Here is a 14,586-nt window from a genome sequence, read left to right on the forward strand (position 1 = left end):
AAATATTAGTCCTATATTTTAAGACAGCTCTTGAAGATCACAACGTGACAAACGAGGCATTTAAATATAATTAGATTTCATCGTGCACCCAGCCTTTAGCTTAGTGCATGACTACTGCTCTAGTACTTGTTGCCCCAGTATCGATGCACTGATGAGAGTACCTCTGTTCTCGGGCAGTGCGCCGGGACCCAATGTCCTGTCCCCACACACAGGTAAATACAGGTGTATTCAATCAAAGCACGTAGTCTGCTCGGACTGTGATGACGGCGCGTTGTTTATTTACCGTTGACTGACCGCGACTGACTCGGCCAAACCAATTAAATGTATAAGTGTGAAATGACCCGTGGCGTCTATTGAATTGGTCAACGATCGAAGCACGGGGTGTACCACGTGAATCTCAACAACGATAGGTACACGTTCAGGTAATAAATATATGCATTAGTTAAATTTAATTATCATCATATCCTAACAACCTTGGTATTTATGACACAACCTTATGTAAGATGTGCACACTGATGAATATTCATGAGTTCCCTGACGTTATAACCACTGCATGACTCGACAGTACAAAGTAGGATTGCGGTATATTTGTTTGGTTTGTGCACTGACGTGCCATCGTACCCAGGAGCTTGCTTGTGTAACTGTCGGATATATATAAACATGTGGACTTTCACGTGAAGAGAACACGTAACAAAACAACACTCACGCTGCAGGACACAGCAAAGAGAAGAAGAACGGGTAAGTTTAAATTAAAACATTTTTTCTGCTTGCTCATTTTATTTTTAATTAATTACAATTATATATATCGTTTCATTGATATTATCCAACCAGGTACAAGTGTTATACATTTGTATGATTTTTTAAAAAATGCATAATAAGTTATATCATTTTCTTCCATCCATGATAATTAATTTTATCTTCACCCTTATTTACAGTACAACATGGGTCACAACATTCCTTTGTTAGTGCTAACTGTCATTAACCCGATAGTATACGCGGTGGCAACAATATTCAACGCTTTATCCGGAGATGTGGGAGTCAAACTAGGTAAGTTTTACTTGATCTTGTATTTTTCAACACAGTTACAATTATATATCTTCTATGATAATTGAGCGTAACGTTAATGATTTGAGTATAATTATATACTGTAGATTCCTAATTAACAGTAATACGCGAGGAATTAGTATCCGCGTAAAATCGCGGGAAGCGCCTTTTGCGAATTTAATTTTTAACATCTCGCCAATATTTTCTGAGAGCTGAAAACTACACGAAATGAGGATAAAAGTTCCGCGTTCGGAATTTCATATTCGAGCGATTTCATTCAAAACAGTGGATCGTGGAATTAAGTACTCGCGTGATATAACGAATTTACAGTATTCAACATTAAACATTTAAAAAAAACAAACATTTTTTTTTTCTACAGGGATCTTCAAAAACGGCACGGGTACTATTTCCAATAAATACCAGGTAAATATTACCCCCGCTGGATGGATGTTCAGTATCTGGGGGGTGATCTACGTGTGGGAGGCGGTCTGGATCGTCTACACCATCGTCAACTTGTTCCGGAAGACTTCCTCCGGCCCCCTGTACTGTAACCCCACCCTCCTTCCCTGGACATTCTTCGTCTGTTTCATGGTCAACATGTGCCTGAATCTGTCCTGGATCCTCCTCTTTGACAGAGAACACATGATCGTCGCTTTCGTCGTCCTGTTTTTCATCGCCTTCACTCTGTACGTCTGCATGTTTATTTCATACCGCCATCTTGACAAGAACATCGAGTTTCTCAAGAAAGACGGCAGGAAGATGGACATCTGGTGTATCCGCATCATGGTACAGAATGGCCTCGGCGTGTACGCTACCTGGACCACCATTGCCACTCTCCTCAACATGGCGATCGTCATGATCTACGAAGGCAACCCACGGATAGCCAACGATGACGCCAGCACCGTGGCTCTTTCCATTCTAGTGGTCGAGCTCTTGGGATACACCTTTGTAGATCTTGCTTTCCTGGACCGTTATACACGTTACACCGTCACCCCGTTCTGCGTGGTGCCCATGGCCCTGGGGGCGAGTCTGGCCAAGAACTACAAGGCCGGGTCCAGAAACTCTATCCTGACTATTGTTATGGTCGTTTTGGCGCTGTTGTGTCTGGGAGCCAAAGTGTTCTTTTTGATTTGGCGCGAACTGAGGAGCCCAACGAAATCCGTCAGAATTACAGACTCCGATGAGGATCTGAGGAAAGAAAAGGCGGCCGTCGTTTAAGTATATGATGTAACATTACAGACGAACCAAAAAACGACACACCAAACAGTCTTTGTACATATTAACTACAACATTTTTTATATTTGTATGAGAGGAGATTGAGAGCTGTGATATGACTTTTTAAGTGCATGCATATACATTGCCAAAAAACCAACGTCATTATATTTGCCTTATACGAGGAAACATTTGTTGACCGAAATGTATTTTTATTGACATATGGCCTTCACTTAGCGAGTTTTGTATGAATATACATTTACATTTTTGGGCATTATTCATGTACATATTTTCATTGCAAAAAGTCTTATATTTGTGCCTCATACGAGGAAGCAGTTGTTGACTGATAACTATTTCATTTTTCCTTGGACAGGTAGTTTTGTATGAATATACTTGCACTTCTTTTGGGCATTAATCACGTAGTCACACCGGTATATATGGAGAAAGTCACTCATTTAGCTCCATTCATCGAAAGCATAATTCAGATATACATTCAATATGTTATACTTCTATTGTACATGTTTTATCTTTTTGTCATGTTGTATTTTTTTTTCAATTTAAAGAAGTTTGTATATTTCTTAAAAAAACATTTCAGAAATTAAAAAAAAAAATAATGAAATAAAGAAAGATATTTTTTTTATCTGAAACTTAAGGTCACTATTTTTATTTAATAACTGCAAATTAAGAATGATACAGACAAGAAATTTAAAAGTCTTTTTTTTTATTTGTCAAATTCATCTGCAATTATTTAAAAAATAAAAAATTCCATAAACATGTATTTTACCTATAAAATTGGGGCATTTACTTATATTTTAATATAGAGCTCTTTTTCTTTTAAGAGATCAATACAGTCTAAAAATGGCCACGACCATCGAACACTTTTAATATACATAGATCCTCCCATATTTTATTTTGTTTACTTAAACAAGGGGCATGATATTCCCCTCAAGCGCGGATCCAGAATTTTTCCGGAAAAGTGCAGAGGTCCAAACATTTAGGGGCTTTCCGTATAAATCAGCGTATAGGAAATGTTCATCCCTATAGAACAAAATTTTATACAATAGGGATGGAGATTTTATACACACTGATTTAGATGAGCAGCGCGTAAGGGTTCTAGGATTAATATTTATTATTGTTTGCCGGGGAGGGAGGAGCCCAATTTGTTACTTAACTAGGTGAAAAGTCTTAATTTTCCCGGGAGTCTGTACCCCAACCCCTTTTTCGATGCCCCGTTTTTCTTTCTTTTTTTTTGTTAAAAAAACAAAAAACAAAAACAAAGCAAAACAAAATGCAAGATAAAATAAAGGTCCATGGGTCACATCTCTCATCTGAAAAACAGTTCTTGTGTACTAAAGTTGTTTTTTTTATCTAAAACTTTAAATAAGGGGATTGCATGGTTCGAAAATGTAATGAACATACATATAAAAGCTTTCTTGCATAATAATACAATGGTAAAACAAGTATTTTCTGTATATCCTATAAATTCCTTTATTTTAAAATGAATGTTTATACCAAAAAACACATTAACACAATTAAAGTACCATTTTGCAACACACGTTAATATACAATGAGATATCTTGCATTTCTTCATTTTTTCCCCAAAGGATCCATTATTAAATGTTTCTATCAAAGGTAAATACCGGTAACTAAACCCCCCCCCCCCCCCCCCCACACACACACACACAGTTTTTCTCGCAGCAGACGTTTTTTTACATACAAAAAATTAAATCAAAAAGACATTGCCCCCCCCCCACTTTTGTAAGGAACATTTTAAGTGAAAGCTTAAAAATAAGGAAATTAATAGTGAAATTGAAATGCATGCCCTTGCCCCCCCCCCCTCCCCCGCACGGATTTGGATTTTCGTGCAAAGAAATTTTCGCACCCCCTCCCCACTTTCAAAAACAATGATACGCGTAATTTATAAACGGCAAAACACTACACAACCTTTGATATACTGTACTGATAAAGTATGTGAATATCTAAATACCTCTTCTAGATTTCAATTTTTTAGCTCTATTAATTCCTGTCATATCAAAATGATGTGTAATCGCCGTCACCCTTATAAATAAAACAGGAAGTGGATCGTCTTCCGAGATGTAAACAAGGAAGCTGTTTCTCTTCATTTCACCCTAAAGGCAGTTTTGATAGAATTATTGTAAGAGGATTTAAATTAACTATTACTTTTGTTTCTTTACGACTGACAAACCGGAACACAGCGTAAAAATACAACCTTAACGTTGCGTAAGACTGTACATGCGAATGTGTATTCTTTTTATATGTTTTATACTTATGTTCCATTTGGTGTAGTATATATAGTATATATTTTAAACACTTAAATTGTACTTGAACACTGGCCATTGACGTATTGTGCTGACTGTACAAAATTAATATTAATTACTAGATGGAAATATTCAAAATGTCCGTGTGATTAACTAAACACAACACTAAGCTAATCAACAAACAAATTCGCCATGAGTAAGTCACAGGAAATGGTCGCCCAAATCGGACCTGATTCGCTGCAGTGACACGACGAACTTGAGCCTTTAATATTCACCTCCCAGGAAAAACGTCACCATAGACTTTACCATGGGGAGGGGTATACTGGTACACTTGTTGTTGTTGTGGGGCGGACTCTTGGCCGTGCGGGGGGACGTCTCAGAACTTGATGGTCTCCGGGACCAACCCCCCATCAGGATCGGTGCGTTCAACATCCAGATCTTTGGAAAGAACAAGTTTAATGACCCGGGCGTGGTGCCCGAACTCGTGAAGGTAAGGCTGTGTGGAATGTTCATACAACAATGAATGCATGTACAAAACATATGTTTTGTCAACCTAAATTAGCACACTATAGATGCATGTTATTTGTGGTTGATGTACAATCTATTTTTAATGACGTACTCGTTGAAAAAAATAACAATACACAATTTACTTACTTTCCGTTTTAATTTTTACTGTATCACAAATATATTGTTTCAGGTTTTAAATATTTGTAAATAACTTTTTACAGATTTTATCTCGGTATGACATCGTTTTGGTCCAAGAGATTCGGGACTCCTCTGAAACCTATATACATAAACTGGTAGATGTGGTCAATAACTCAACGTAAGTAAAAATCCGTTTATTTGTATATATGTAAGTAAACACGGACATTGTTGATTTAGGTTAAAGACACATTCCAAAATTCACTCGGAACTTGGCAGTAAGCGCGTTCTATACCTACATGAACAGTGTGATAAATATTGTTTGCCAACAAACATGGGTTCAATTTGCTGCCACACAAATATTTCATTGAATACAATTGACATTTAGATTTATTTTGAAGCATGGATTCGTTACTGAAGGCCGAAAAAAGAAAGCTTTTAATTATTTTACCTGATTTAAATAAACACATATTTAAAGGGAAAATGGTAAAAATGGCAGCGAATATGACATTTTAGCCACAGAAATATAGCATTCTTCATAAAACATGTCAAAAAAAAAAGTCATACAGACATGCGAATTTTTCAATATTCCAACAAAGAATTTCTTTTTTTATATCTATAAATAAAATCAATAACATGCATTTGATAGAAAATAAATATTTGTTATCAAAATAACAAACATGATAAAGGTATGATATATATTTGCAGACGACAAGATGAGCCGTTCAGCCTCGTTGTCAGTCAGCGTCTGGGACGGTCCACCAGCAAGGAACAGTACGCCTACCTTTACAGGTACGTAAGAGCATGACACCCACCCCCTCCCCCGTTTCTTATCGTGCACCATAAAACAACCAGTAACGCTGTCAAAACAATAAATGATTATATCAATCATAAAATTATATTTCATGCGGTGAAACAAACAACTCCAAAGCTAAAACTCTCTCTTTCTCTCTCTCTCTCTCTCTCTCTCTCTCTCTCTCTCTTAGCTTGTGGATTTATTTTTACAGACAGAAGTACGTGAATGTGATGGACCAGTATCAGTATGAGGACACACAGGACATCTTCGAGAGGCCGCCGTATTCGGTCAAATTCCATTCCGATGTATTAGGTATGTATCTAGATATTCATAATGTAAATCAATTTGAATTCACAAAATTTTAGGCATATCTAAAGATGAAAGATTGTATTGAGTTCATTTTTCGTTGCAAGAAATGCATGAATTTGGAATTATCGGACTTCACACAAAACCGGATGCGGCGTTTACAGAAATTGATGCATTGAACGTTGTGTACGACAAAGTCGAGAAGAGATTTGGAACGCCAGTGAGTAGCTTATAAATCATTATTTTCAAGAGGAGCACACAATATTATTCTTTGACGCTGAGCTTTGTGTTAAGTACCATTCACTTTTTTTATACGACGCTGTACACTATACATGATACAGTATTGTCTTTGTTCATCGCAACATCAACATTATCACTATACTACTTGTATACACACTGTTTTGTCTCTGTTCACAGAACAATATGCTATACTATTCTATGCTTTGGTTTGCCATGCTACATGTATGTTCTACTATATTAATGATATATTTACTATGCTATACTAGCTATGCTATAATATGTCATGTAATACTTCTGTTTTTTACAGAACATCCTGATCGCCGGCGATCTAAACGCAGACTGTTCCTACCTCAGCCGAACAAAGATGTCCGCTCTCTCTATCCGCCGGGACAGCAACTATAGATGGCTGATCAACGACTCCCAGGACACCACGGTCGGCTCCACGGACTGTGCTTATGACAGGTGCGTTATGACGAGTGAATGAAAGTTCAATATTTTGGATCCGCTAATAATTCTCACAATTTTTTTTTTTGAGTTATGGTAACAGGTCGATCCAAAGCATCACAGTTTAATTAAGTCTAGCGTTATAAATTTTACTCATATATATTGAATAAATTAAAAATATATATACTAACTACTTAAAGATACTTTTTTGGGGGAATATAGAATAGTAATCGGCGAAAACAGGTTTTTGGGAGTTGATTTTAATCAACTCTCCTATGCAGTTACTCTGGCATACCGAAAGTGAAACAGTGTTTGGACCTAAGCACAAATCATCACCGCTGACAAGATTTGGTTCTTGAAAATAATCGATAAATTCGATATTATGTATCTTGAAGCTTTGAATTTTAAGAAACTTACTTATGAAAATAGTCAGACGTTAAATAGTACGAATTAACAATTTAGATATTTTTTGCCGTCGTATGTATTCATACGCCAGAGTTCAATAAAGTTTCAGTCCGAGAATTCATATTATAAAAATGTGCGTAATTCAAAGACATATTATAAACTACTTGCCAAACAAAGTAACATATCGTTGATTTTAAAATAAATAAAAATCGATAAAATCAACTCACGTCAGTACTTCAGTACTTTGATTTAGTATGGTGTTGGTGTATGACCATCTGAATGATTGCGCATGCATTGTGTACAGATTCATCGTGAAGAGGAACTCTTCGTGGCTGGATAACATCCTTCCAAACAGCGTCCATGTTTTCATATATGATGATGAGCTTCAGTTGACAGAGGATTTGGTAAATATTACAAATTTTCTTTTTTAAAAAGGGTTTTTTGCTCGCATTGGCAGCCCATGAAACGTAAAATTCCCCTCATCCCGAAGATTGTTCATTGTGGGTTTTTTTTTTTTGGGGGGGGGGGGGGGTTCTTGAAAATTCTGAAACTAAGATATTCATATCCTTTGAGTTTTTCTCTTTTTTATTTCGTGGCGCTGAGGGCAAAATATTTTTGGTTCAGGTCGATTAAGATTTTTTAAAGGGTCGATAAGTCGACATTTTTTTCCATCAATTTTGTTCGTCATGTTTGAATGAGAAAGTTCAGATCAGGGGAAATATTCAGATTTCAATAATTTATGAAATTATCAACATTGAATCGTACAACACAGATTCTGAAGTTTAAGCATTAATTAAAAAGTTAACGCTTTTCAAAAAAAGAGCAAAAACAAAAACACATACCACAGACACCTGACTTATAAGTTTTGTCATAATAAAAAAATCTTATACCTAATGATACATTAAAAGGTATTGGGTATTTATTTTTTATTATGACAAAAATTTATAACGTCATGTGCCTGCAGTCAGAAATAAATATTTTACTACTGTTTATACATGTATCTCTTTTTAATAGATCTTTTCTTATCTAGATTTTTATCAATGTACATTTAATGTCTAGGCAGGGAGCATCAGTGACCATTACCCAATAGAGCTGCAGCTTCGAGGAAAATGTGAGTTCTAGCACTAGACTACATATGAATCTAAGTAAACGTTATCAATAAAACATCTTAGCAAAAATTGTTGTCAAATTATGTCCAATGAATATGTTTATGAGTTCAAATCTTAAAAATAGGCAGCCGTCTTGGTAAGAAAAGTTGTATTATGATATTTGCGTTATTCTTATATTTTTTAACTTTTAATAAGCATATTACTTTGCATGAAATTCAAAAAGCTTTTTTTAAATGCTATGATTTACGCATGAGTTATCAAATTTATTTTAAATGATAAATGTATAAGGTTTTGATTAAGAGGAATATGATATGAGAGAGAGAGAGAGAGAGAGATTTTGAAAATAAATGATCCCATGGTCAAACCGTGGTTGTCTTGGTAGATGGGAACAGCGCTCACGTCCTGCTTCCTAACTATTCTCTATGGATGGTGATGTTAATAGGAAGTGTCCTCCACAGAGCGTTCAGGTGACCACAGAAACATCATTGTGTTTGTTCCCACCCTACTAGCTGCTTTTGACACACTTCAACGTTTAAAAAGCAACTTATACCAACGTATGGGAAAAAATTTAAAACACGCTGGCGTAAGATAAATCACACCGATTAAAATCACAATAATGTTGATTTGTGGACGAATATTCTTTTGGTGTACAATTAAATAGCACTTACAATAAGTTCATACAACGAACATGATAACTCATGATGAAATTCTTAATAAAACCCATAGCATCTGCAAGCTTATGTATACACAACGTCTAAAAGTCTATGCCTGCAAAAATGTTTGGTCAGCATTAAACAAGCTTGATTTTCAGCGTTCAGCGTGCATTGAACGTTCGCCAGCGTGTTTAAGGGTGTTGTTTACTCAGGGTTTGAGTTTTCAAATTCGGATTGTTATAAAGTTCAATGTCATGAGTAAAATTTGTGCTAAACACATAAAGTATCTGTGAAATGAATTATTATTGACATAACATTCGATATTTCTACTATATTATGGAATTATGCCAAAACAAAAATAGACTTTTAGCCAAACAGAGGAAATTCGGACTAAATTTTGCAGATTTTGTTTTCCGCTTAAATATTTTTGGAAGTACCCTAATATTAAAAGTTAAGATTTTATATTTTAGTCTATATAATTTTGCATATTTTCTGTTAGTTATACCTCATTTATTCATTATAATAACCGTATAGCCCGAATTTAAAAAATATTGAAATATGCTTAAAAACGAGAAAAGACCCCATATCTCAAAATTTTGATCATTGACCTCATATAAATTATATGCCAACAGAATGAGATCAATATAAGTAGTTTAATACTTTAAATGTTTTTGTATTATCATCATTCAATTTTTTGTAAAATTGGATCAAAAATGGGTAGGAATTTGAAAAGTGATAGAGGAAATTCGGACTGGAATATTTATAAAAATTTTGAACGAAAACTTAATGCTTTGTATGTATTTAATGCCATTGCCATTCATAAATTGTATTTCATTTTCAAAAGTGTTGAGCAATTCGTATTATTTTCATAATTAAGAAAATCTCAATCATAGTGTAAAATTTTAAGGGATTTTCCTTTAATTTTCCAAAAATATACAATGGCCATTGACACAAAAAGTAGGTCATTGACCTACTTTTTTGAAAATGAAAATTATCACTACAATAAAAGGTCTATAACACACAATAGTTGGTTTTTCATTATCATCAGTGGAATTTTTTTTCGTTCTGAGTAAACGTCATCCTTAACCTAATTTTCATACGTCGATAAACGTTGTTTATAGCGTTGTTGTGTGATAGCCACTAACCGCAATCAAGTTTTGTCTATTGTGTTTTAACCCTGATATTGTGTTGAAATTTTCTCTTTTTTTTAACAAGGGCTTACTAACATGGACACTGTATACGTGTACCTTATATGGCAGCTTTACACTTATACTTTTATGTTGAATAAAATATACCTTGTCGCCTTGAATTTATCTCTTCGATTTTTTATATAAATTCATTAATGCATTTGGTACACAAAGATTGTGGCTCTATTTAAGCACTACTAAAAATGCATGGCTTTTGTTCATAAGAATATCATTAATACATGCGCTCTCTATCTTAAGATAAATTGTTTCCAAGCACTATATATATCAGCAATTCCGCTTTTTAGCTCAGTCGGAAATATCTCAAAAGTTCAGAATTTAAAAGTTTTAAATGTTTATCTGTCTTTTTGAAAATTTATGTAAACTTTCTTTAATAGATGATATTCTTTAATATCCACAAATAAGAAATCTCTAACGAATGAAATGGAACACAATATCAAATTGAATGAAATTTTTCATTAAATATCGAAAGCTAAAATTTTTACTTACAAATTTAAATGGGGAGCACAAACTAGTCTTTTATAAAAATAATCGTAAAGTTTTGAAAGTGAAATTGCAAAACCATTTAAATTGAAAACAATTTGAAAAAATACATTTTTAATTTATCTTATACTTAATATACACAGGTAACAGTTACTATTCCAAGAGTACCACCCCTCTACTGACTGTTACGGTGGAGGACGAACGGGTGATTCCGTCCACTGACATATCCTACATCCGGCATATCTACCAGAAAACAGGCGAGAAAATACCTACGTGGCAGGCACAAGTCTACAAAATCGACACCCGGATGAACTACGTCATTGCTGCTAAAGCAAATGTTGACGTCACCAAAGTGGTAGAAGAATTTTTCCAATTTTACGAAGCTTTTGACCGGAAGCTGCTAAGTTTAGAATCCATTGCTACATTAAGGAAGATTCTGGACGGGTTTCCGTGTTTCCGGGGTCCATATATCTACTGCATGGACCCACCATCTCTTTCTGTCGTTGACCTTTCGGTCACGTGTTCTCTAGTTAACCCTCTGACCTGTAAGATGGACGTGTCAAGACATCTGTCTTAAAAAAGATTCGGGTATAGGCCTCGTCAAACCAATTCTTGTTTCTGCATTTGGTTTTGTTTCTGTTTTTGTTTTGTTATTGTTCTGATTCTGATGAAGATTTGAATTTAATTTATTAATTGAAAGTATTTCCCTACAGTATTCACTTATTTGGGTGATTTTTAATTGATTTATCACTTACTTTTTTATTATATATACCAGTATTTATATGGACTTTCAAGTATTTGCATAAGTTATTGTTAGTTTCATATTGGAACTAATCATTTTAAAATCTTAATCTTTACAATATAATCGTACAAGTTATTTTGTGTTGAAATACCTCAAATATTTATAAGATGATATGTATAGTAAAAAAATCAATGATGGACTCAATGCTTTTTGGGAGGCATTCTAGATGGTATTATAATTTAAATATAATTATTTAAATTTCGTGTAATTATAGAACTTAGATTTGTGTACTTGTCAAATATTAAAATCTATAAATTATCTTAATGGTATTACAGTAAGTTTTGCATTGCAACGTGAAGATTTCAATCAGCATGAACTAATACTAATGCTATATAGTATTATTGTCAAAATCATTATAGTGGTTATTTAGGGAGAGAGCGATCTAAGTTACAGAACTTATGCTCGATTCCAATTGTTTATATATTAGTACAATAAAAATATGTCCAAATCATTGTTATTGATGGTTATTTTATTATAATTATCAATACACTATAGGCCAAACCAAACACTTTTTTCATTTGTAGGGGAGTAAAATGAGTTTTTATTTAAAAGTACAATAAAACATCGTGTAGTAAGAGAGTAGTTCATTAGTGTGAACAGTTTTACAAAAATTGACTTTATAGGGACGATAAGTTTCGATTTTGACAAGGGATTACTCCGAGCATCCCTCGTAAAGACTTTTTATTTAAAAAAAACTTTTTACTGAAGCCATAACAAAAACTACAAAAGACGAATAGGGCCAGATATAAAAATATTTTTTATCTCGTAATTAAGAGAAAAGATCTCATTATTACGAGTTCATTATCTCGTTAGTGATCTTTTCTCGTAATAACGAGATAAAAATATTTTTGTGTGGCCCTATTCTTCTGTATAAATCAAATAACAACTACTATATGCATTTTTAGTATAACGAGAAATCTTTCGTAATTATGAAATAATTAACTCGTAATAACGAGATCTTTTCTCGTAATAGCGCGATAATCAGTTAACTCGTATTAACGAGATCTTTTCTCATAATTACGAGATAGAAACAATATTTTATATGGACCTATTCGTCTTTGTAAAACACAGACACCATTAAAAGAAAACGTTTAATTAAACACAATGTCCCGCCGCCATTTAAAATTTCTAAAATATAACCTTACACAATTTTTCGTAATCATAGCCACCATTGTAAATGTAAGTCCTGATTATTAATGATCTCTCCTTGGAAGGATACTTGACCTTTCATTTGAATAAACGCAAAAGTTGATTCACCAATCTGTGCCAAGTTTGGTTGAAATTGGCCCTGTTGTTTTGCTTGGTGCAGTCAAACGATGAAAGGATAACGAACGAAGACACGGCCGGTGTAATGAAGAATAATGACCCCCGTAGAATAATGACCGGTGGTCATTTTTCGACGTAGAATAATGACCCCCCTAGCTGAAGAATAATTGGATTTTTCTGAAGAAAAAAGACCCAGGGGTTATTTTTCTTCATGTCAAACGTGAAGAAAAATGACCCCCATAGAAAAATGACCCCCCCCCCGTAAACATGAATAGAAATTGGTTACTCCGTATCCAAGATATGACTTTGAAATTACGTAATATTTCACTTTGTTCAACTGATTTTGAAGTTACAAACACCGAAATTGTAATTAAATCGCTGTATATAGTTTTTCATATCCGTAGCAAGCGCACACAAAACACTCTTACATTGCCACAAATTGATTGTTAACAGTTACGTCACTTCTCTCGACGACATACGGCGGGAAATGACGCAAATAAAGAAAAATTCATACACAATGAGGATATTGTGTGATAATTAACGAACAATAATCATGAAAGAATAATTGTTGTTATAATATATTAAGCAATATTCATTGGTGAATGAATTGCCAATCGAAGAATGATACATGTATATATCTTTATGGAAAAAGACTAAGGGCAGGTAACGTAGGAATATGAATACTTCTTATTTACATTTCTTTGGGAAAGTGATTTTCAAAAATATTTTGGGTTAGTTTTGTTTTCTTTTGCGTAATACATGAACATCATAATTCTAAACATTTGTTGTAATGTTGTATTTGTGATCATGAATAGACTTTATTCTTTTAGAGCAAATGTGTGAAGAGTACCTGACTATAGTAAATCTTAATATATAATAAACACTGATCGATTATTATAAGAAAAGATTGTTTCTAAAAGCGTTGATAAGAAAGATTGTTTCTAAAAGCGTTGATAAGAGGTTAGGGCCCGTGTTAAGGGTTTATATCCCCCTTGGTTTTGATCGCACGATCTTTATTGTATTAAAAGTTACCAATGCTCATACAAACTATTGATGCTTTAATCATCTTGATATTAACTAAACTTACTAAAGTATGCCGATGATAAAGTAAAATATTTTTTCTGTACGAGTACTCTCAGTACTTTGACGATTTTCCTTTTTGGCCGTTCACCTCTACTGGCGTAATGGCTGCTGTCAGTGCCTACTAACTTCAGCTTGGTTATAATGCTTAACAGTGAAGTAAACTTTTCATAATTTTGGTTTCATCATTAATTCTGGTTGATGCACTTGCATACCCAGCAGTTTGTCTAGTGGAAATCCTCAATGCAAGTATAATTCATGAACAATATGAAGAATATAGAAGATGCGAAGACGAAAGTGCTAAGTTGCGAAGGCGAAGAAGTGATACTACTATCGCTCCTTCGCCTTCGCAACTTCGCACTCTCGCCCTCAAATCTTCGTGCTTCGTGGTCGCATCTTTTGCTCCATCGCCTTTGAAACTTTGCATCTTCGCCCTAAGGTCGAAGTGGCCATATCGGAACACCATAGATATATGTAAATGTAATTGTTAAAGGACATATCGCATGTTTCTAAAGTATAGGGCATTTTACATTTTTTAGACGGTGGCTATAAATAGCCACGGTCTATTGCTACGGTCCTGACCGGAAGAGTATTTCTCACGGGGACCCTAGCGGATAAGG

General features: G+C 34.4%; 2 protein-coding genes across 3 annotated transcripts; both read left to right on the forward strand.

The window, feature by feature from the left end:
- Nucleotides 1-335: 335 nt before the first annotated feature.
- LOC128172495 (uncharacterized) lies at nucleotides 336-2,883 on the forward strand. Its single transcript, XM_052838288.1, has 3 exons — nucleotides 336-738; nucleotides 936-1,047; nucleotides 1,424-2,883. Exons 2-3 carry the CDS (start codon nucleotides 942-944, stop codon nucleotides 2,260-2,262), a joined length of 945 nt encoding a protein of 314 aa, XP_052694248.1. The 5' UTR covers nucleotides 336-738; nucleotides 936-941; the 3' UTR covers nucleotides 2,263-2,883.
- A 1,457-nt stretch (nucleotides 2,884-4,340) lies between these two features.
- LOC128172479 (deoxyribonuclease-1-like) lies at nucleotides 4,341-12,071 on the forward strand. Of its 2 annotated transcripts, XM_052838276.1 has the most exons (10): nucleotides 4,341-5,025; nucleotides 5,264-5,358; nucleotides 5,886-5,969; nucleotides 6,185-6,285; nucleotides 6,387-6,499; nucleotides 6,827-6,981; nucleotides 7,673-7,772; nucleotides 8,428-8,479; nucleotides 8,602-8,613; nucleotides 10,962-12,071. In XM_052838276.1, the coding sequence occupies exons 1-10, from the start codon at nucleotides 4,843-4,845 to the stop codon at nucleotides 11,393-11,395; spliced, it is 1,329 nt and encodes a 442-aa protein (XP_052694236.1). In that variant the 5' UTR covers nucleotides 4,341-4,842; the 3' UTR covers nucleotides 11,396-12,071. The 2 variants fall into 2 exon arrangements, with proteins under 2 accessions (XP_052694236.1, XP_052694242.1); XM_052838282.1 differs by lacking the exon at nucleotides 8,602-8,613 and having other exon boundaries at nucleotides 4,342-5,025.
- The last annotated feature ends 2,515 nt before the right edge of the window (nucleotides 12,072-14,586 follow it).

This window comes from Crassostrea angulata, chromosome 1 (assembly GCF_025612915.1).
Source record: "Crassostrea angulata isolate pt1a10 chromosome 1, ASM2561291v2, whole genome shotgun sequence".
Taxonomy (NCBI): domain Eukaryota; kingdom Metazoa; phylum Mollusca; class Bivalvia; order Ostreida; family Ostreidae; genus Magallana; species Magallana angulata.